Raw genomic sequence first — 21,906 nt, forward strand, 5'->3', positions numbered from 1 at the left:
TTACCTGAGTCCAGCATTACCTGAAACTAAGCATAAATCACTTACCAAGTATCTCAGGATGATACTGGCAAAAAAAAAAATAAATCTTTTCTTGATCGATCAATACATTACTTATAATTGCAACACAAAACCTTGCACGGTTTCTGATGTTTTCTAAAGCACTTAATGAAATTGTGACTGGATGAAAACTTGATTTAAACAATAAGCCTATGTGTCCATTTTATCAGAAAAATGAAAACCTGAACAGAAGCCACCATTTTGTTTTACCAGCTTCAGGCAAACCATAATTACCAGGCATACTGTAAAAATAAGATCCCACAAAAAGAACTTCAGGCTATAAGCACACCATGGCCAAGAAAGCATATCCTAGTTCTTGCAAATCTTAAAGAGTTCTTATTATAGTTAGTAACAAAAAGTGGTCACTATGAGACAACAGCTCAGAAAGACAAACTATGACACTTGATGTGAAGCTCTTACTGACTAAAGCCAAAATGCAGAGAAATAGATTAGCCCTTCAGAACAATCCAAGAGCAAAGCAGACAAGATTTGGCCAGTTTATGCAAAGAGAGGTTCAGGCACACAATGGTACAAGAATTTGATCTCAGAAAGTAGCAAAATAAGAATTTGCTATCTAACTGCAAAGAGGGTGTCTTGGAGAAGGCCTACAAATCCACATGCCACTGCAGAACACCTACAAGACAATTATATGTGGACATTAAGAAGTAAGCTCTGCTGATGGACTAAAAAAAAAAAAAAAAGGGAAAAAGGGCTGTAAGGCTGTAAATTCACATTTTACAAATTGAACTCAATGAACTCTTCATTTAAATGTGTTCTTCTCAGTAGACATTTTCTTCTGAATATATTTCAGCATCTTTAAATATGCTTACCAACCTAGATATTGAAGGAAAAAATACAGAACAAAAAGCTTACAGATGCCTAATTCTGGCAAATATTTTGAAGTACTATCACAGAAAAAAAAATCTGGGTTTTTTACATTTTAGGGGCTTAATTTCTTATCGTGGAATCTAGACAAGCCAAGAAATCAATGTTTTTCTTCTCTTTGTTTAGAAAACAGAGCCCATAGCCAAAATAATTCTTATATGCCAGAAGGGAAAGGATAGAATAAACACTCTGCCTGTTCTGCAGCGATTAGCTCTGGAGAAGCTATTTTGCTCCAGTTCACTTTGGTACATGCGGAAGATTGGAAGGTCCCAGTCACTCTCATTTTATAATTTGTGTTGCATGTTAATTTTTAGAAAGTGGTACTCAAGTAACCTGAGAGCTCAGCAATTCCATCAGGGTTAGCGTGAGTCCTCTCCTGGCTTGCTGTGTTACCCAAATCTGATCAAAGGACAAGGACTCCAGAAGCTTGTCCAGCTGTGGTTTTATAATGACACCATTAGGTTTTGCTCTATAATCAAGGTCCCTAAAAGTCTGTGTAGCTTCAGGCTTAATATCTGCGACAAGGTTAACTGAAATCTGCAGCAAGGATAACTACTTTAGCAGATTGTATCAGCAGGAAATATTTAAACACTATTTAAAAGGATTTTAAATAAGCAGATTTTATTTAACACTGCACTAATGCACTGCAATAGAAAATGATACAACAGAGCTGCTACAAATAAACATAATGCTTTTACCCTTCCCCTGCCCCCCTCCCCTCTAAATTCCCCAGATGTGTATTATTAAGTCCAACAAGCGCACCAGATCTCTCTGTCTGAGTTTGAAATAGCGGAACGCCGGGCTCAGACAGCCCATTTGCCCTTTGGTTTCGTGCCTGCTGAATCTGCATTCTGGGTCTGTGGAATTAATTACGACAGCACCGGTCACCGGCAATGTCAGTGTTGCCACTTCAGGTGTATCAAATGTGCCTTCTTACAGGCCTAGAACTTTCAGAGGAAGGCAGCCTTACACCTGTAAGGCTGGTGTACCCTGCCCTCTAGTGCCAGGTGCACCTCTAGATGTTCACTTAAATGCATGCCAGGGTCACAGTAAAGCCTAGAGCAGCAGGCATTCTCACAAGCCATCCTGTATGACTTACCAGCTGCACATGTTGCAAGGTTTTGGCCTGGCACTGTTGCACAGTAGTGCAAGACCCTAAAATAAGGGTGAGACACTGGGCCACGTATCATTGGGTCACGTGCAAGATGTTTCAGATAACCAATTCTAACTTCAAAGAAGTGAAGACTGACTTTTATTGCTCACCATGGCACTAAAGAAATCTGTTTCACAAAGAAATGAGGAATTGTGACATTCAGGGTTATAATATCTATAAATCCAGCACTAACATTGTATTTGATAGCAAACAACTCTTTCAAAAACCTGTAGTGAAAGAACAGACTGATTATATTTAGTAGTTATAAGTATTTCACTGCCACCTGGAAGATGGAAAATAAACTCATACCAGAGGACTACAAAATTTCTCTATTGTTTGTCCTTTAAGGCAAAATCTGCCTGTCATCCTTCAGCAGGACCTAAAACAAAGGAAGGCAAATCCCCAGGGTTAGAAACTGTTGTTCTTAAACATGGCTATAGCTAAAAACTGTGAAAAGCAACCAAAAGAACCTAGAAATAAGATAAGGATTTTCTTCTGAGTGGTTCAGCCTCTTGCAGTGATACATCTTACTGCAATTATCTTCTACATGCAACTCTGTGAATTTTCTTGCTCAAATTGTTTCACTTCACAATCAGTGCAATACTGATATTATGATGGATTCTGCTTTTATTATCATGAGCTCTCATTTAAAATAAGCAATAGCATTCCTGGGGTATAAAGGACCAAAACCTGCCATTTTTTCTGTAAAATGTAGTGATTGCACATGGCTGTGCATGATGTGTACTGTAATCACTACTGGATTAGAGCAAGATAAAATATACAGGTACTGATTTGGGATTCTCCAATTTTTTAAGTTCAAACATGTTAAGCCCTGATTGAACAGGCGTCAAACATCTGTCTCTTCCTCGCAATAAAACAAGGCTGCCATTCTAACTTGGTTTTGTGAGATCAGCCTTTCCACAATCAGGTCAAATAACAATTTGAATAAACTAAAACTTAGCTCATGCTCTTAGGAAAAAAAAATTGTGAAGACAGCTCTTTCTCACCTTTTCCAAGGCTCTCCTTAATATTTTGCCCACAAACCTGGTACAAAGTACTCTGTCACATTTTTTCTAAACTCCTGGACATGCAATTTTGGATAACTCTATACTCATTTAACTCAGTTGAGGGTCTGCCCTTGTAACATAGGTGACATGATTTCTTTCCTGAAAAACTGGAAACACTTCTTTCAGGTTGGCAGAGAAAAATAAGTTTCATACAGCTGAGTCTTAATAAGAATATCTTCCTTTTAAAGATTCATGATGAGAACCATTAGATTCTGCTAGGAAAATTATATGAACACAATTTGTTAACATTGTCAAGTACCTAGTGCTGCAGAAAATGCAGACATACATCCTCAATACCAAGCTCAGAGCAAAGATAGATTCATACTCTTTTGTCTTGTTTTCTTTTCTAATGTATCCACAAAGTAATTTCCCTCTGTAAACATGTTAGACAATGAACACCATTTCTCAGTCTATCAAATGTTCAGCTTTTAAGAATACAGGAACTATTTGCTCTAACCTTTTTTCTAAAGTTTCTTCACATCAATAAGGTTTCTGAAAAAAAATCCAAACAAACTGGACGCTTGGGTCACATCTGATCATCTCTGCTTATGTTACAACATTCTGCATGTATTAGACCACCCTTCTGCTGGTGGTATTGGCACCACCAGCTCAGACCACTAAAGTCTAGTGCTTTTCAGGATAAAACCCACCCTGTTGCCCCTTTCATCTAAGGCAGGTAGGAAATTTCTGAGACTAAGTTAAACATAAGAGAAGACAATAAGAGATACCTTGCATAAATTCAAAAATACCTTTAAAATAATTACATTAAGAATTCTCCATGTTTCAAAGTAGAAACTTTGGTTTTGACTATGACTGTTTGAATGAAAAGAATGGTTTCCTGTTGCCAGGGAAAACCAGCTCAAATTTTCCAAAAAGTAAAAAGCCTTTTTAAGATCAATATGTTAAGAGCTCTGAAGATAATTGTACAAGCTTCTCCAGCTCCTCACAGCTGCTAGTCATCTACAGAACATAAGGTCCGAAGGTCTGGGGAGCAGAACCCTATTGCAACTACTCTCCTGAGCTGCAGATGATGGTCTTGGTTACAGGAGCTTCTGCACCCACACACAGAGCAACTGAAAGCATAAATACAGGGGCATGGATTCACACAGCTGAAGTTCAACCTGCAATCTGGGACTATTTCCTCCAGGCTCATCCCTTGGAGAGATTAGGTTTTCACTGGAATATAGAATGTGAAATATAAACCAGATTGCATGAGCAAGTAAACATACACCACATAAAGCAAATGCATAAAGGTGGGAGGCAGAAAAATCACAGGGAGACAGTTAATACAGGTGTTGTGGTAGAGGGGCTGGCTCCTTTCAGTGTTTCATTACTTACAACACAGAAACCAAATTTGTCAATATGGGGGAAATATTTAAAGGCACTAATAGATGATGGATGCCTAATGGGTCTCCTTTTTCAATGTGGTAAAGTGTACATTTGCCATATGTGCTTTTAAAGGGTTTCCTTTTTAATTACAGCTCAGCCCTCTAGAGGAAACAAACACTTGAATTTCCATGAAAATCAATGAGTATTTCAAGCCCTCAACAACTGTCAAGATCAGAAATTAATCTAACAATATATTTGCCATTATGGTGTTGAGAAAACATATCCCTCCTCAAGTTATGGATTGATTAGCCTAAACTGATTGCAATTTCTATGGTTTGAAATGAAAGCCAGTGAAGTACTAATTTTTAAACAGAATTTATGCCTTCTTAAAAAGAAAGGTTTAGAAAACCATCACATTTCAATAGACAGCACTTCAAAAACACAGAAAGAATCTATGACTTTGTGGTATACTGACTGGCATCCTGGCCAGTAGTCAGGAACTTTTCTGGTTCCTGACTACTGACCAGGAACTAAGTCATATAGTTCCTAAATGAGGGAAATTATTTTGGTGAGTAAATAGGAAGCAGATGTCGGAGACAATGAACTTTATCTCTCTGTTTAGGGTCAACAGTATATATTTTATGGTGATAAGTCAGCAACACCACTAGCATAAATGTTGAAAACAAAAGGATAATTACACAGAAAAAGCCAAGACATGTAAAACACAATACTCCAAAACCAAAAGCTCCAGCTACCAAAACTGTAGCCCTTGGGGAAGTAAATAAGAAGATCATGTTATACCACTTTTAAATCTAGCCTACAAAGTGGAAAATTTTGGGTTCTGAAAGGAAGCAAAATAAGGTCAAATTAAAGATATATGTAAATCTAAGCATGATCTTGAATAAACCCAATTCAAAAGGACTGGGATTTCTAGTGACCCAAATCCCAGCCTGCTGGCTCACATTGCCATTTCTCCCTCAGGCAGAAGGAGAAACTGGCAGCTACAAAAAAATGGATCCAAAGTAAACAGACTGATCTCCACACCACATATAAAAGAGTGGGTCTTGTGGCTTATGGTAACATAATCTGATCCAGCCTTCTCTTTGGAATAAGTTAGGACTTTGTGTTTTCTTTAGATCCATGCCTTAGGTTAATTGAATCCAAAGTCATGAAATGTTCAATAGGATCAAAAATATACAAATTTCTAGTAAAATACAAATAAATAACTTCAACATAAAAGCAACAAGAGCTTCTCTAGGAAACTTGTGAACCAGATGAAATTTTGTCTGACTACTTCAGCTGCATGTATTCTAACATATGACTCAAGATTTAAGGACAGAAGCCTTATGCTTTTCTATCTTTTCAAAGAAGAATTACAGAAGTTACTTGACCATAATTTCTATCAATAAGCATTCATTTTGGCTATAATTCAGACTGCAAGCAGACATGAATCTAAACCAACCAACCAACATAACGGTGAACATTTCTTCAAATGTTTTATATCACTTGCCCATTTATAACCAGGTTGCAGAGGAACATTTTGGTTAAATGATGGACCTATGATGAAATTTCAGTAATGATTTTAGTAAGATTGGAAGCACAACTATTTGCACTTCAAAAATTTTAAGAACAGTACAATGATATGGCAATGAGAGATTAATGGATATCTTGCAAAAAAAAGATAAATGGGACTGCAAGAATACCAGAAAACTGGGGAGATTGGGGAGAAATTAATTGAACCTACACTTTTGATAAATATTTATTTTTTGCAGAAGAAAAATGCACACTAGTTTGAGCTGTCATTATGCTAACCTTTATCCTATTTTTCATATTATTAGCAATACATAATGTGGTAGTTTATATTCAAAAATAAAACCAGAATGTATATACTTCATGTATTTATCCAGAAATACACTGAGGTTACTATGGTTACCAAAAATCCATTACCTTTGAATACAGAATGAAAAAGTTTGACTTAAAGTGTGCACTATTTATTATAGCAATCATCAACAGCCTTCAGGAGGTTCTCTAACTGGATTCATTTTTCAGTGTCAAAACTGACCCACCACACCACTACCTTATGGCCTGTGCAAGGCAAAGAAATTTGAACTATATGAATTTTTAAATATGTTTTATACTGACTCAAGATGCAGAAATGGCTTTGAATTTTAAGGCCTTACATTAAAAAGAAAGTAGGGCCTGGGTACCCTTTTCCCCCTGAGCTGTCCAATATAAAATGCTTCGCTTCCTCTTGTACCTGCCAAGATATACAAATTCTGATGTGTCCACAATAGTGCTTATGCTGTGGCATGGCACTTTTAGCTCCATGTTTTCTTTTCGGTTTTTTTGGTTGTTTGGGGGTTTTTGTTTGGTTTTTGTTGTTGTTGCTGGAATTTTTCTTGTTTTGGTTTGGTTTTTTATTATTATTTTTGTTGTTGTTTGCATAATGTCTGAACAAGTAATTTGGATAATTCTGTAAATTACATCAATTACATTAAAATAGAGAGTCAGATTACCATACTTCACTGCATTGCCAAGTAATAGGAAGTTAACTTCAGTGAAACAGTTTAAGAGTCTTGATATAATTTGGCTATTGGCACATGGCACAACTATTATCAGAAGAAAGCATATTCTTTGTTTATATTTTTAATAAATTAATTAGAGGCTATTCAGGTAAGCAATGTGGTATCTCTCTGAATAAGAATATTTAAGGAACAGTAAGAAAAACTATTAAACCTGTATATAATTTCTTCAACAGTTGGCAGTTTACTTGCTTTGAGAGCTGGATGGTATGAGATCAAAATGTTATAAAACCATTAAAAACATGACTCAGATCCCATGAAAGAAACACAAGATTTAACTACACCATCCATGGTGGTGTTAATTTCTATGAGTCCCAACAAAGAGTAAGATGCTTTAAAATATTAAACCCAACAGGGTTTAAAGTGCATCCAGCCAATTTTAGAATTGTTTTTCTTTCCTCGGAAATGAGGAGGGGTCAATCATGCAATTGTTTATTGCAACCATGAAATACACATCTGATATACCACCTAGCAGAGAACTCACCTTTTACAACATATTTAGTTCCATTTCCAGAGTAAATTGGTATCCCATTCATATATAAAGTATATTGGGTAATAATACCATTTGGTGTTTTGGGTGGACTCCAACTCATCAGCAGGAATGTGGGAAAGGATATTGCTGTGGGTGGTTGCACTTCTTCAGGGGCTGGTGAAAAAATGTATAAAGTTATACTATATTGTCTTTCTACAAATAATAAAGAATTTCAATGAGAAGCTACTACCAGAATGATTTTTGGCAAAGCTGAAGTTTCAGAAAACATTTTATATCTGCATCATACCAGAATTTTGAGAGGTCTCCTATATTATGTGAGGATTTCTAGCCAAACAGAGTTCTATGAAAGACAGCAATATACTCTTTGCTTTTAGGAGAATAATTATGCTTCTTCCATAATTTTATTTTTCCACCTTGGTAACTCTGATCAAGGTGAGAGGTACAAGATTTTAGTGCAGTCCTTTCTTTAATACAGATTATTTTTTCTTCTTTCAAGCTTTTTATTCCTAAAGCGATCATTCCAACACAGATGATGGCACTACCTCTTGTTTCAAACTTTTCATAATTCAATACACTTAGTAATGTTTGTTGAATGTAGATTTTATGTATATAATATACCGGAAGTTAGCAATGGATAATTTAAGAATCGAGTTCTTTCACTGTTCCAATGAGTTATGCATTAGAAGCACAAGGAATCCCAGTGAACACTGCAAGGGGAGCAGAGCTGAGGCCTTAGTCTGGGAGAAATATCTTGTAATTTACAAGCTCTGTGCTAGCAATTTAAAACAGTAACTAGCAGTGCCTGGCAATGTGAAAACAATATAAAGTAATGAATGTTTCAATAGGGAAACAGGGATAGCTGGAGGGTGTGATATGGTATCTGTCTTCTGTATCACCAATTTATTGTTACTAAGAGCATGCAACAAGAGCATCCAAAAATAGAAATTCTACGCATTGACTTTTTGTTCAATTCTTCTGAGGGATAAAACACATGTTCCCCATGGCTTTATTCAATCTCTGGGAAAAAAAAAAATCTACTCTTGCCTAAACCATTCCACTATGACAGGTAAGGATTTCTGCTTTATTCACTAAGCTGAGAAAACAGGACATAAACAATTTATTTTTAATTTCTATGTCACAGCAGAAATACACAAATATTGAAATAATGTGTTTCATTTTAATATCACAGGGTCCATTAAGTATTTGGCTGTCAGAGGCTGCACCCTTTAATGGACAACGCCACCAGACAATCTCAATCAGTTTATCTTGAGCATCCAAGAGGCAATAACTGGATTTGGGGTTGATTGGTGCTGCTGGCAGTTACTAACATGGTCATGCCAAAACTCTGTTCTAGCAATGTTAGACTGCAATCTTCAGCACTGTCCTCATCATGACAATACCTTGCACAACAACCTGCTTTGGCAGCAGTTAAACACTTCAGCATCCTTTTAATTATTATAGCTAAAATTCACATGGCTTCATGCCAAAATTTTACTTTCTTTTTTGGTACAGTATTACAACCTAGTTTACATGAGAAGATAAAACAAAGACCTGTGGGAGGGAGGGAATTTTGAAAACTACTTTACATTATGGAAGATTAACTACTGTCCAATAAATACATGCCAAAGTCTTCATTATTCTACTGCTGTAGATTTGGAGTAACTGATTATTTTAACTAGATTAATATGGCTTTAGAATGACAGAACCAGGAGATGTGAACTTTATCTTTAATTGAGAACGAAGTTAGATATGTCGCCAATATTTTTGGGGCATTTGTTCTAGTAATTGATGTGCAGTACATATCAGCCCAGACTCTAAAGTCAGAACTGAATGCATTTTTTCTTTCTTTGTGCCCTATCTCTTAATGTAAGCACAGGATGCCTTAATTTACGCTCACAACCTTTAAGTTTGAGCACAACAACACGTAAAAGTGTTTAGGAAAAAAAAGGGAAAATCTAAACGCAATTAATAAATAACTCAATCGGCATTTGGCAGTTTCATCACACTGAAATAATTGTTGCCTATTGCTGGTGTTTAGTGGTTAAAAGAAACCATGGAAATCAACCGTTTGATTCTCAATTTCATACTGTGCCATACAATCAATTCTTTTTAGTCAGACTGTCTCTAGATTTACTTCTGAGCCATAGTAAAATGAGGAAGCTTTCATTAATCTTTCAGATGCTTCATATTAATGACAAGGCTCTTGCATGAACAATGTAACAGCAATTAAAAAGCCCATTAATCTGCATTACAGCTATTAAAGATGCATGTCATTAAAGGGTATGGAGTTTGATTCATTTTCGCACCCCCCAAAAAATGGAGCAATTATGGTCTGGCAATGCACTTTGTCATCAAATTAGGTTGGGGTTTTTCAGCAAATGGCTTTGCAGCGTTTAGCTCTTCTCCTGTTTTATTATTCATGACTGAAATGTGGAAGTCAAGACCTTTGAAATTACTTTACCTTCTTGTGGAGTGGAGATGTTCAATGCATGCAAGCTCTCAGTACAGCCAGCCAAAGTGCAAGCAGTTAGGGTTACAGCATATTTTGTGAAGGGATGCAAGCCCCTCAATATGCCTGCAATACAAGAAAACAAGGTGTTATGCATGTACAGTGTACAGACTGACTGCATGCAGACACACGCAGAGAGAAAATAAACTTTTGTACTATGGACTCCCACTGTTACAGGTGGAAAAGAAAAATTATTTAAGGCTTAGTTCCTCCTATCCATTGTTTAAATTTTACAAAATAATTTAAAAGCAAATTATATTTTACTTAATTTTCAGTAATAAATATGCACCTGTGTTTCTTTAGTCATGCTCACTGAAACAGATACTACATCAAAATAAAGGTGTATATTTTAATGTGACAATGTAGGAGTTTTTTCTTTAATCTCTGTCTCAAAATTTTTTCAGTTATTAATTTTGTTTTTCCAAGGTATATTCCTTGTCTCCCAGAAAAAGTTTTTTAATGAGTTCTCTCCAACAATGTCCCTATTCATCCTTAAATTGAAATCTCTTTTTTATGAAACATCCCACTTGTCTTCCATTCACTAGCAGCATATAGACCATACATTTGCTACACTAACAACAGTAACATAATTCAGGTGAGACAGTACCCAAGGGTTTACAAGAAGTAAATATCTGGGGCCTTATTCTATTTCAGGTCCTGCTTATCTTAGTGAAGAGAAGTTACTAAATTCTCACATACCAATCAGCTCCATGTTATATCAAATAATATCCACTGCTTACCACTTCAGGAAGTTTTGCAACATTTTGAATTATATATATATATATATATATATACAGAAGGATTACAAGGGGGAAAATTTAGTTTAGAGTCATTTTAAGAAACATCAGCAATTCCCACTTCAATGTAATATAAAATCTAAATACAGAAGTAATTAAAAGAAGGCAAATTCATGCCAAGTTTTATTTCAAACCAAATTCTCATTTCAACTGTCACAGCTCTACAAAATCAATGTGGTGTTTCATTAAAAAAATAAAATTTATAGCAAACTATGTTATTTCAAAACAGCATGTCAAAGAACTTCTGGCCAATTGCCCCACAGTACAAGAAGTCTGAAAATCGCCTCAGCATTACATGTACATAGTCAGGTAGACAAAATTAGTCCTTAATATTGCTCTTCACTGCGTTACTACACTAACAGAATGCAACATAAGTGTGTTTCATTAAAAAAATATTTTTTCCCCTCATAAGTCGTTTATAATCACAAAAAGGCCATGGAGAATTTTATATTGGAAGTTAACAGCTACAGCACAAATTATTGTTTTCTGAGTAGAACCATCAGTCTGTACAAGTTTATATTGTGTCTAGTAAAAGATGTGTTCACATGGAAAATACGAGATTAACTTTCACTGAATTAGTAACATTAATGCTCTTTCTTGTAATCAATCAAAAATGTCAAAGGTTGGAATAGCAATGATCTTTCTATTTGAATTCTCTGGGGTGCACTTCTACTTGTAGAAATGGAGAAATATGCAGAAGTAATCACTTCTACATCAGAGTATTGTTAAAATAAAACCACTTGACCAGCATCTTCTTGCTCTGATTATAGTTTTGATTTGGCAAATCCCCAGTTAACAGTGGAGACCTGTACTGACATCCAATCTAAGTATGACAGGAGAGAAAAATGCTGTGTCGGTCACCACCAAAGAAATGTCCCTGTAATCTTTCTGTGAGGGACAGAATATTTTTAGGAGCTATCAAAAAGATAGAAAATAGGAAATAAAGTTTTCATAAAATGGTCTGAGTTGAAAGGGACCATAAAGATCATCTGGTTCCAGCCCCCTGCCATGGGTAGGGAGACTTCTCACCAGGCCAGGTTGCTCAGAGGCCCATTCAGCCTGACCTTGAACACTTGTGCATGCCCCAGGGATGGGACCTGCACAACTTCTCTGGCAACCTGTGCCACTGCCCACAGTAAAAAATTTCTTCCCGTTATCTAATCTAAACCTAAACTCTTTCAGATTAAAGACATTACCATTTGTCCTTTCACTACATTCCCTTGCAAGAAGTTCCTTTTCTTGTATGCCCCCCCCCCTTTACCCCTTTAGGCATTACTATGCCTATAAATTATTGGAAGCTACACAAAATTGTGCATCACAGAAATTCCATTAGTCAAAACCATCTTTTTTACACAAGACAGTATTTCCACTTATTTCCAGATCACAGAGGGTTAAACCCAGGAAACTATAAAAGGTGCTTTGGAAATTAGCTCCACAAATACAACTAGGAACCAAATCCTCTAACTGTGACATTTGCAAGTTCATGGCCAAGAGGAGTATGGCATCGTATATACACCATCTCTCTATTCACTCTGTAGTGCTTTAGGAAGCAATTTAGTTTGATTTGCACTTTCTGCATTTGTAGCATTTGTTTCTCATGAAGCAGTGAAATAATGCTCCTTGCATTTCCTCATGGAAGACATTTTATGGAAGACATCCTATAGGATTACCAATGGCTTCAAGCACTGAGAGCTGTAGAATATCAGATATATCCAAAAAGATACCAGGACGTGTAGAAGGTTTGGATTGGACTGTTTGATTTACTTTTGACAAAGCAGGGAGGTTTTATATGAAGCACCTGTAGCACAACAGACTTCCCATTGCATAGGTAGGTTTGTGAGTGGCTGAGAGAATTTGCATGGAAAAAAAAAAGCAAATAAATAAACCTTTTTGCTACAGGAGGTTTTTGTTTAAAAAATTCATTCAGTAAAGGCAGCAACTTAAAAAATATTTTATTCACTTCCTAATTAATGTTTTTTTTCCTTCACATGTACTCCTGCACTATTTTTTTTCAGCAAAGAAACAGATGTGCATAGGTAGGCAATAGAAAGTGTGCAGATTTTATTTACATACTTCAGCAAACTACTTTTTTCTCAGCTGCCATCCTATCTGTTTGGCCAGCATCCACTGTAATCTGTTCTCCTTCATTATGTTAATCTGTGGGCGGAAAGATTTCTGTCATCTTCAAATCGCTTGTACAGCAATGGTAAACACCTTGGCCTGTCTGTAATTGGACAGGTGTCTGCATTGGTGTCACCCAGCTTTTAATTCAATTAAAGAACTGGCTGCTCTGCTCTCATTACCCACTCATTTCCCCTGCACTTTCAGTCAGTCGGTGAAATTTACACTCAGCACCTGACTATGCTGAAACACAAAGTCAGCAGTCCCACAGCAAAGATCATCACTGAGACACGTGAATTAATTTAAAGAACAGCAAAATAAATTTTGCAGTAAAAAATAGCCTATGATCCAATGAAGTTAGCTGACAGCTTTAAAAAAACTTTCCCTAACTCCTCAATTATCACACTCTCAGACTGGCATCTCTTGTCTATACCCAAAAATTGCTGATCTGATAAGAGTCCATCAGGCTTTCCAAGATGGGGTGCTAACAAAGCAAAATTTGGCCACACTTGCATGCATTCTATTAATGCTAACAGGGGAGAGGTGGATAAATTGTCACTTTGATCAGCAGATAGGATTAGAGACATCAACAATATTTAAGAAGAGGGTCAGCCTCGCACATTTGGGATACGGGTCCCACACATTCAGTCTGCCACTTCAGAACAGCCGAATCCACCTAAAATTTACATCAGAGACTACATTCGAAGCCTTAAAATCCACATGGGGAAGTGGAGATGCTAAATCATTTTAACACACCACTCCTATCTGCCCAAAGAACCTTTGGAAATAAATTAAAGTTCTAATACAGACATTTTGACACAGTGACCCCATGAAACTGAATAATGTCATTTGTTAAATATGAATGTAAAGTTAACAGTCTAAAAGAGTGATCTGGAATCACACCTAGAACATTAAGCCCACTTTATATGCAAAACTAGTATTTAATTGTCTATACTTTTATTTAAATGGTCTTTAATTATTTGCAATATCGGAAGTCGAGGTTTAGAGTTGTGCAAGAGAGAAACTGCTAGGTTCATTCTAGCAGTGAAGGGATAACAACTTGGGCAATAGCAAAGGGGTCAACAATGAATTTATGGTAAAATGGGTGTGTGGGCTAGTCAGAGGTAGTTGCATATTTAGGTCCACTCCATTCAATGTTTTAATGTATATAGTATATAAGAATAATGCATATGCAGCTTTTTTCCCCCTTCACTTCTCCATAAGGCAGATATTTCTATTGTTCACTACCTCTCAAAGGGAGTTCTCATACATTTAGACAAAACAGACATATTCCACAGCATTGTGGCATATTTTGAGTGGAAAACTTCAAATAAAAAGTAAAAAAAAAAGGTTTACCACTACAGTATGAGGGCTATTATTCTGTTCATAAAAACTGAGTGTATCATTTTGCCAAAGGGACTTTTTTTTGCCAGATTTTTTCATTGTTTCCTCCCTAACATGCTATTTAATGAGGACCTATTTTGAAATACACCTGCTGCAATTGAAACAACACTTGACCTTTAGATTTACCTTAATTCTTGTCTAAGCTTTAAAAACAAAAATTACCAAATCTTTCCTCCCCAAACCCAGATTATTTAGCTAACTTGAATGCCTGAGGTTATACAGCATTTGTCCAACAAAGTCACTTGTGTGTCAAGATGCATCATTGCTACAGTACACTTAATCACAGTCCACTGATCAGAAAAGGAAGTCCTCAACTGACTTTGTTTTTGACAGATTGTAGCAAAAACTGTTTAAGTACATGTGTCTTCCACATATGCAATTCTGAACCTAAAGCCTGTGCACATCAATCTGTCACATACATCAGCATTTTTTAAGCACCTTCTAACTAAGTATAGTATGAGTCATAAAATGAAGAACTACTCAACATGAGGGCTCTTATTCCAACTCTATGGCTTATAAGAACAAACATAAGTTTTACTTTAATTATTGCATTTAGGTGGCTTGAAAGACCCTTTTTTTCCCAACAGAAACATTTAATAACAAACTATATACAAGTCCCACTGTCTTTGCAGATGCGATTCAGTTTGCAGTGGTTCAAGGAATCCTGTTACATTCCTCATAGCACAGGGAACTCTCCAGCTGCTTCAGTTTGCAGAAAACCTTAACTGAACAGTGCAATTTTGCACCAAGAGTTAATTAACTACAGAGAGTACTGGCTTTGTAATATCTATCACTGTGAATGATCACCCTCGATCATTCCAAATAACTTAATCATTGCTTATTTTCTGCAGTACGATTATCTTTAAAAGTTCGTAGAGAAACAAAGAAATACTGTTTAATTTTTTGCAGATTTTTAATATGTCTATAACAACATAATAATCCTTTCTAACCTGAAAAACATTAAGAAATTAACTTTTTATTACTAAAAATATGGGTATGTATCTTAGAGTTGATGTAATTTTGATAAAATGCTCAGATTTATTTAATCACACAATTTACATTTTGTAGGAATAAATTTATACAACAGCATTGGACTGTAAACAAGCTTCACTTAGGTCTAAACTCAATCAAGTCTGAATCTTAATACTGTAGAATATTAATATAATTAGTTTTAAAATTCATATATTGAAAAATATGCCACTGGTCTAAAGCCAGCTAAATGAAAGGAGAAGGGAACCTACATTCTGCCACTCTGGCTTAGAGTCACTAGGAGCTCAAGCACCACTTGACAACTCACAGAAACCTAATGGGCTCAGACAGATCTATCAGCTACCCCTTGTTGCAGTAGCTGCCCCAGCCAAACATTCTTATTTACATATGAAGTTCTACAACTTTAGAAATTTGTCTCAGCTTGGAGCAGGGATTTGGGAGTCCTCCTAGTGCTCTGGCCCTACATACATTTATCTTAGTTGGTTTACAATAATCCCTTTCAATAAATTTTAAAAATCTCATTAACTGCGGTATAGAAATGCTTTGAGTGTAAAATATTTGTGCAAACCAAGAGCTTTCAAGAGTAATTTCAAGTGCATGACAGTATTGCCCAAGCAATTCAGCAACAGCTTTACACAACAAACTCTCCATTGGTGGTAAACGGCTCATTTCATCCCACACAGATGAAATAAGCCTGAGAGAAACCACATTTTCTAATATCCATCTCAGACAGAGACACCCGAATCCCACCAGAGTCAGGGTGCAGAGGCCAGTCCCAAAGCCACAGGCTGCTTTGTGAGGGGACTGGCAGAGCTTTCCCTGAGAGGGACAATCTCTCAGCTGACAGCATTTGCCAGAGCATGGGCATTTGCCAGGCCGGCAGTAAGATTCCCCCAGCGCCATGGCCCCACTGTCCAGCCCTGGCTGATCTGTCACTGGCAGGTGGCCCTGTCTCCTCTTCTGAGAGACTCTCCCGCTAGAGAGCTTTCAAAATCACAGCACAGCTCAGAGACTGTGATTAACCATATTAAATCATTAAATTAACTTTTCCTGAGATATTCATCTGTCGAGCATAAAAGACTAAAAGGTGAAACGCAATTACAAACATGTGTCACGGGAAGGAGGGAATGGCAGCTGTCAACCACAATTTTCTCATTACCACGTGTGCAGCCACAACATCAGCCCTTGCCTATTGCAACAATGAAAGAGATGGGATGAACTGCAAAATCATACAAACTTGAAAGACAAATCTTTAAGAGGAATAAATACCAATTGTGTGTGAATTATTTTGCAGCACATTTTATTTAATTATTATTTGTAGGTATCATTAGAGCCCACAGTTTAGATGCTGGTCAATCTCCTGAATTCTACAGTGAGAGAAATTTGAATTATAAAATGGGGATTTTGTACGTGCTTGACAAGAGAAGCACCAGAGGATTGTTATCAGTGGCACAAAACACAGAGGCAAGACAGCTGGGGTGTATCCCAGGGTTCTGGGATACTGTTCAATACCTTTATCAATGACTTTGATGATGAGGGAAGTTTGCACCCTCAGCAAGTCTGGATAATACAAAAAGGGCCACTAAGATGGTAAAAAAACTGGAGCACGTCTCTTCTGAGAGAGAGTGAGAGAGCTAGGACTGATCATCTCAGGAAACACAAGGCTCAGGGCGATCTATCAAAATGTATAAATACCTTATGGGGGGAACAAAGCAGCAGCCAGACTACTCTAAGTAGTGCCTAGCAAGAGGACAAGAGTCAATGGACACAAATTGAAATACACGAATCACAGTATCAGAGGATATTCTGAGTTGGAAGGGACCGACAAGGATCATGGGTCATAATGGTCTTACAGGTCTTTTCCAACCTAAATGATTCTGTGATTGCTGAGTCCATCTCCTGCCTCTGCATAGGACAACCCCAAGAATAACACCATGTTTCCGACAGCCCAAACGCTTCTTGAACTCTGGCAGGTTTGGTGTTGTGACCACTTCTCTGGGGAGAAAATTAAATTCCAAGAGAACACAGGAAATCACTTTTTACTGTGAGGATGACCAAACCTGGAACAGACTTCTCATAGAGAAGTATCTCCATTTACGAACATATTTAAAACTCAACTGGATGTGTTTCTGGGAAACCTGCTCCAGTCAACCTTGCCTGAGGTGGGGCCATGGACTAGACAATCCTTCCAACCCAAATGACCCTGTGATATCATAGATTCCAAAGGAAAGTAGAAGCAAAAGCTGATCACAGACCACACTGAAACAGTGTGTTCTAAAGCTTCTTCCATTTGTTTCAATACTGATTCTAACTTGTGTTCCAAATTTTGGTGTCAGCATGTGGGATGCACCAGAATGCAGAAGAAAGCAATCCAGCCTTTAGGAAAAAAATTCTTATGTGCGGTGACTCTGTACTTCCTTTATTACTTTGCATCAATGTTATTACATGCTTCTCTGAAGGTTAGATGGGCAAGCATGGTACTTTTTAAATCCCAAAAACTTACACTCTAACTTTATACTCTCATCCTGGAATACAGATACTGAACACTATGTCGAAATATATCATCCTATCCAATAAACTCCTGGTTCAACACCTCATTTAAAGGATTTAAATCTGATGAATATTCCTTTCTTGGATGAAAATGAAAAAACAGTTTGACATTTTGGAAGATTACAAGGGTCAGATTTTGAAGGATTTTGCTTTCTGAGGAGTCAGAAATAGGCCTCTGAGACTGTGGGATTATGGTCATTTAAAGACCTATTTTACTTTTAATATTTAGCTCAGCTTTTCTTCTTCTTGACAAGGGTACAAGAGGTTCTTCTGAATGTGACACACTCAGTACAGCCTTCTGAGAAATGGGTAATGCTCTTAACTTTTTGTTACTGTGCTCCAGTTATGACTCAAGACCCTACAGTAATTGTTCAAAAGAATCTACAGTGTAAGTATAAACCAAAACATAACAGATGGGCCTAAAAAGCTGCAAGGAAAAAAATAAGACAGAGGGTTGTCAGTGCCCTCAGATACATTTCAAGCAGCAGATAAGCAGTGGCTAGGTTTGACAGGGAATGAAAATTTCAAAGAGGGCATGGAAAAATACCATAGATTCTTCATCAATGACCCCACAGAGAGCTGTGGTGCCTTTCTGCTGTTGCATTAGCACGCCTGGCCGTTTGGGTTACTGAAGCATTTTCTCATGGATTGCAACAAAAGAATTTCTAAAGAAATGTCCCTGAAATTAGGGAGAGAACAAGCAAAAATTTTCATTCAGAGCAAACTGAAAAGTAAGCAAAGACAGCACCTTCTGTGGGGTTCTATGTTTATATTAACTTTTGATTTACCAGAAAAGATAATTCATGAGTGAAAGATACACTGTCTCCTTGGAGTCTCATATTTGTGGGTAACTAGTTCTCAATATCCACTGACTTGCTTACCTGTGTAGTCTTCACTGAAATCAATAAACTGAAGTAAAATTACTTTGGATTTGTGATTTAATTTACACCTGTCTCAGCTCTGACCTCACCATGAGGACATGAATTACATATTTCATACAATGTCAAAACTGGAAAATACATAACTAAACAATTGGACAGGAGTTATAAATAACAAGAGGAAGCACATCTTACACACACAAAATTGAACTGGAACAATTACTCCCACAGCAGTTACAGAAACAGAAAGAATAAATGCATTGAAAAATAAAGACAATTCTACCATAAACCATTAGGCAGGATGGTCCAGATGCAGCTTTCAGCAGAAGAACTCCACAACCAACCAGCTGAATTTGTACTAACAGGAAGACTCATTCTATGCTTAGCACATTTCTTACACTTTCTTCCTGAGCATCTAGAGAATCACACATATTCTGAGTTGGAAGAGACCCACAAGACTCATGCAGTCCAACTCTTAGGTGAAAGGACTGTACAGAGACTGATCCCACAACATTGGTGTTATTAGCACCATGCCCCAACCAACTGAGCTCATCTAAGGGTCATAATCTGACACATAGATCCATATTTGAACACAGATATTCTTACATTCTTTGGGTCATATGAATGGTCGTTGTGCTGCTGTGGCAAACAAAGTCAACAGGATGTTGGATTGCATCAACAAGGACATCTCCAGCAGAGATAAAGAAGTCATTGTTCCCCTCTACTTAGTTCTTGTCAGGCCACACCCAGAACATTGTGTTCAGTTTTGATCCCTGCTGTGCAAAAAATATGTGGACAGGCTGGAGAGACTCCAGAGAATGGTGACAAAGATGATCAAAGGATTGGGTAGCTTGTCAAATAAGGAAAGACTGAGAAAATTTGGTTTGTTCAGCCTTGAGAAAAGAAGGATCCATAGAGATCTTACCACGATGTTCCAGTATCAAAAGTGTGGCTACAAGGAAGATGGAGTCTCCCTTTTTACAAGGAGTCACATGGAAAAAAACATGGGTAATGGGCACAAGTTACTCCTGGGGAGACTACTAACTGGACACAAGACAAAAAGTTTCACAATGAGCACAATCAGCCACTGGAATAATGTTCCCAGGAAGTGCTGGATTCCCCAGCTCTGGACCCTTTAAGATTCAGCTGGAAAGGCTGCTGGGCCATCTTGTCTAGACTGTGCTTTGGCCAAGAAAGATTGGATCGGATGATTCTTGAGCTCCCTTTCAACATGGTATTCTATGATTCCATAAGTTTATTTTGCATTATTTGACAGCTCACTACAACTCCCTGACAGGAGGTTGTAGTGAGGTGGGGGAACAGTCTCTTTTTCTGTACCTACAGTGAGAGGTCAGAATCACAGAATCACAGAATCACAGAATAATGAGGTTGGAAGAGACCTCTAAGATCATCAAGTCCAACCTATGCCCTAACATCTCAACTAGACTATAGCACCAAGTGCCATGTCCAGTCTTTTTTTAAACACATCCAGAGATGGTGATTCCACCACCTCCCTGGGAAGACAATTCCAGTGCTTTATTATTCTTTCAGTGAAAGGTAAGTATGCCTGGACAAGGACAAGAGGAAATGGCCTCAAACTGTGAAAAGGGAGATTAAGATTTGGTATTAGAAACAAGTTACACTGTTTGGGTGGACAGGCATTGGAATGGGCTGCCCAGGGACCATCCCTGGAGGTGTTTAAGAGATGTCTGGATCTGATGATAGGTGATGTGGTTTAGTGGTTTAGGGGTTACTGTGATGGTGCTGGGTTCATGATGGGCCTTGATAATATTACAGGTCTCTTTCAACCTTGATGATTCTATATTCTATCTGCTGTAATAGGCTAAAGAATCAGGATCCATTTACTGTCTTCATTTAATGTAAAGGTATGTTGCTTCTTCCACCTCCTCTAAGCTGCAGGCAGATAACCTCTTACCTGTCCAGCCTGATGCAGACATTTTCATAACCCTGACAGACAATGATGGCACAATGCCAAACAAGTTAAACAACATTTTGGTTCTGACCATCAGCTGTGAGCGAATTACCTAATCCATATGTCTCGGTCTTTAATTTCTACCAGTACAGTCTATATTGTCTTGTAGCATAGATAATGATAAGGAATGTTGAAATCAACAAGGTCATTAAAGAAATCACAGTAAGGATAGAAAGCCCATGCAGTTCTGGAAAGGTCACTACTCACAAATAGTTAAGATATTTCAAACCAAAGAAAATAAAATATGTGCAATTTTTCCCTTGAAAATGTACATAGGTTATGGCAGAGAAACATCACAAACCATACATACTTATGTAAAAACTATTACCTGGACTTAGGAAATAACACACTGTCTGAGGGTTAACACACTTTCCAAGACTGTTGTACTGCCCAAACCTGAGCCAAACCAAAGTACTAACTTAGAGCATTGCGTCATTACCATTTTTTGAATTGTTATTAATTACAGAATTGACATTAGAGATCATAAAAATTAATCTATTGGTCTGCACTATTGCCCCATTTAGTCATCACATAACATAATCCAGATTCCTGTCTATAACACGCTTCCTTCCCAGGGAACTTTGTAGCAGTCAGAAAAGGTAGTTTGTTCACAGAGAACAGAAAGCCAGATCCATGCTATCCTGGCAGGAAGAAATGGCCCAAAATTTTCTCTATAACATTCTCACCCTATAAACACAAAGCCAGGAATTTCTTAATTCCATAATAGCCTACCTCCACATCCCAGTGGCATCAACCACAGAGTAACACAAATGTATGATACTTCCCACTGAAATCAGTTAGGTTTATATGATCAAATTTAGGCAGCTATATCAACTGCTTTCCTACATCAGGTCAAACAGTATCATGTGGGACCCACAGAATAAATTAGGTGAACTGGATGGAACAATGGGAAAGGGGTTAAAAAAAGAAATCACCAATATGAAGCAATATGAAGCAAACAAAAAAAGCATTTTTTCCCCCAGACCATAAATAGTTTGGGAATTGCTTTTTAGTATTTGTGCTGTATCTTAATTTCTATTGTTCTTTGAAATCAGTAAATCGCTATGGGGATGCTGACACAAATAATTACCTTTTCAA

General features: G+C 37.3%; 1 protein-coding gene across 1 annotated transcript in view; it reads right to left on the reverse strand.

Annotated features, from left to right (window-relative positions):
• USH2A (usherin) overlaps positions 1 to 21,906 on the reverse strand; it is a 372,312-nt gene that overhangs the window by 201,068 nt on the left and 149,338 nt on the right. The window contains exons 31-32 of the mRNA XM_039697803.1: positions 10,028 to 10,141; positions 7,558 to 7,719 (exon numbers count right to left, since the gene is read on the reverse strand). Coding sequence (XP_039553737.1) covers positions 7,558 to 7,719; positions 10,028 to 10,141 — 276 coding nt within the window. The remainder of the gene's footprint in view (positions 1 to 7,557; positions 7,720 to 10,027; positions 10,142 to 21,906) is intronic.

Source organism: Passer montanus, unplaced genomic scaffold, assembly GCF_014805655.1.
Source record: "Passer montanus isolate IOZ18808 unplaced genomic scaffold, ASM1480565v1 scaffold12, whole genome shotgun sequence".
NCBI classification, from domain to species: Eukaryota; Metazoa; Chordata; class Aves; order Passeriformes; family Passeridae; genus Passer; species Passer montanus.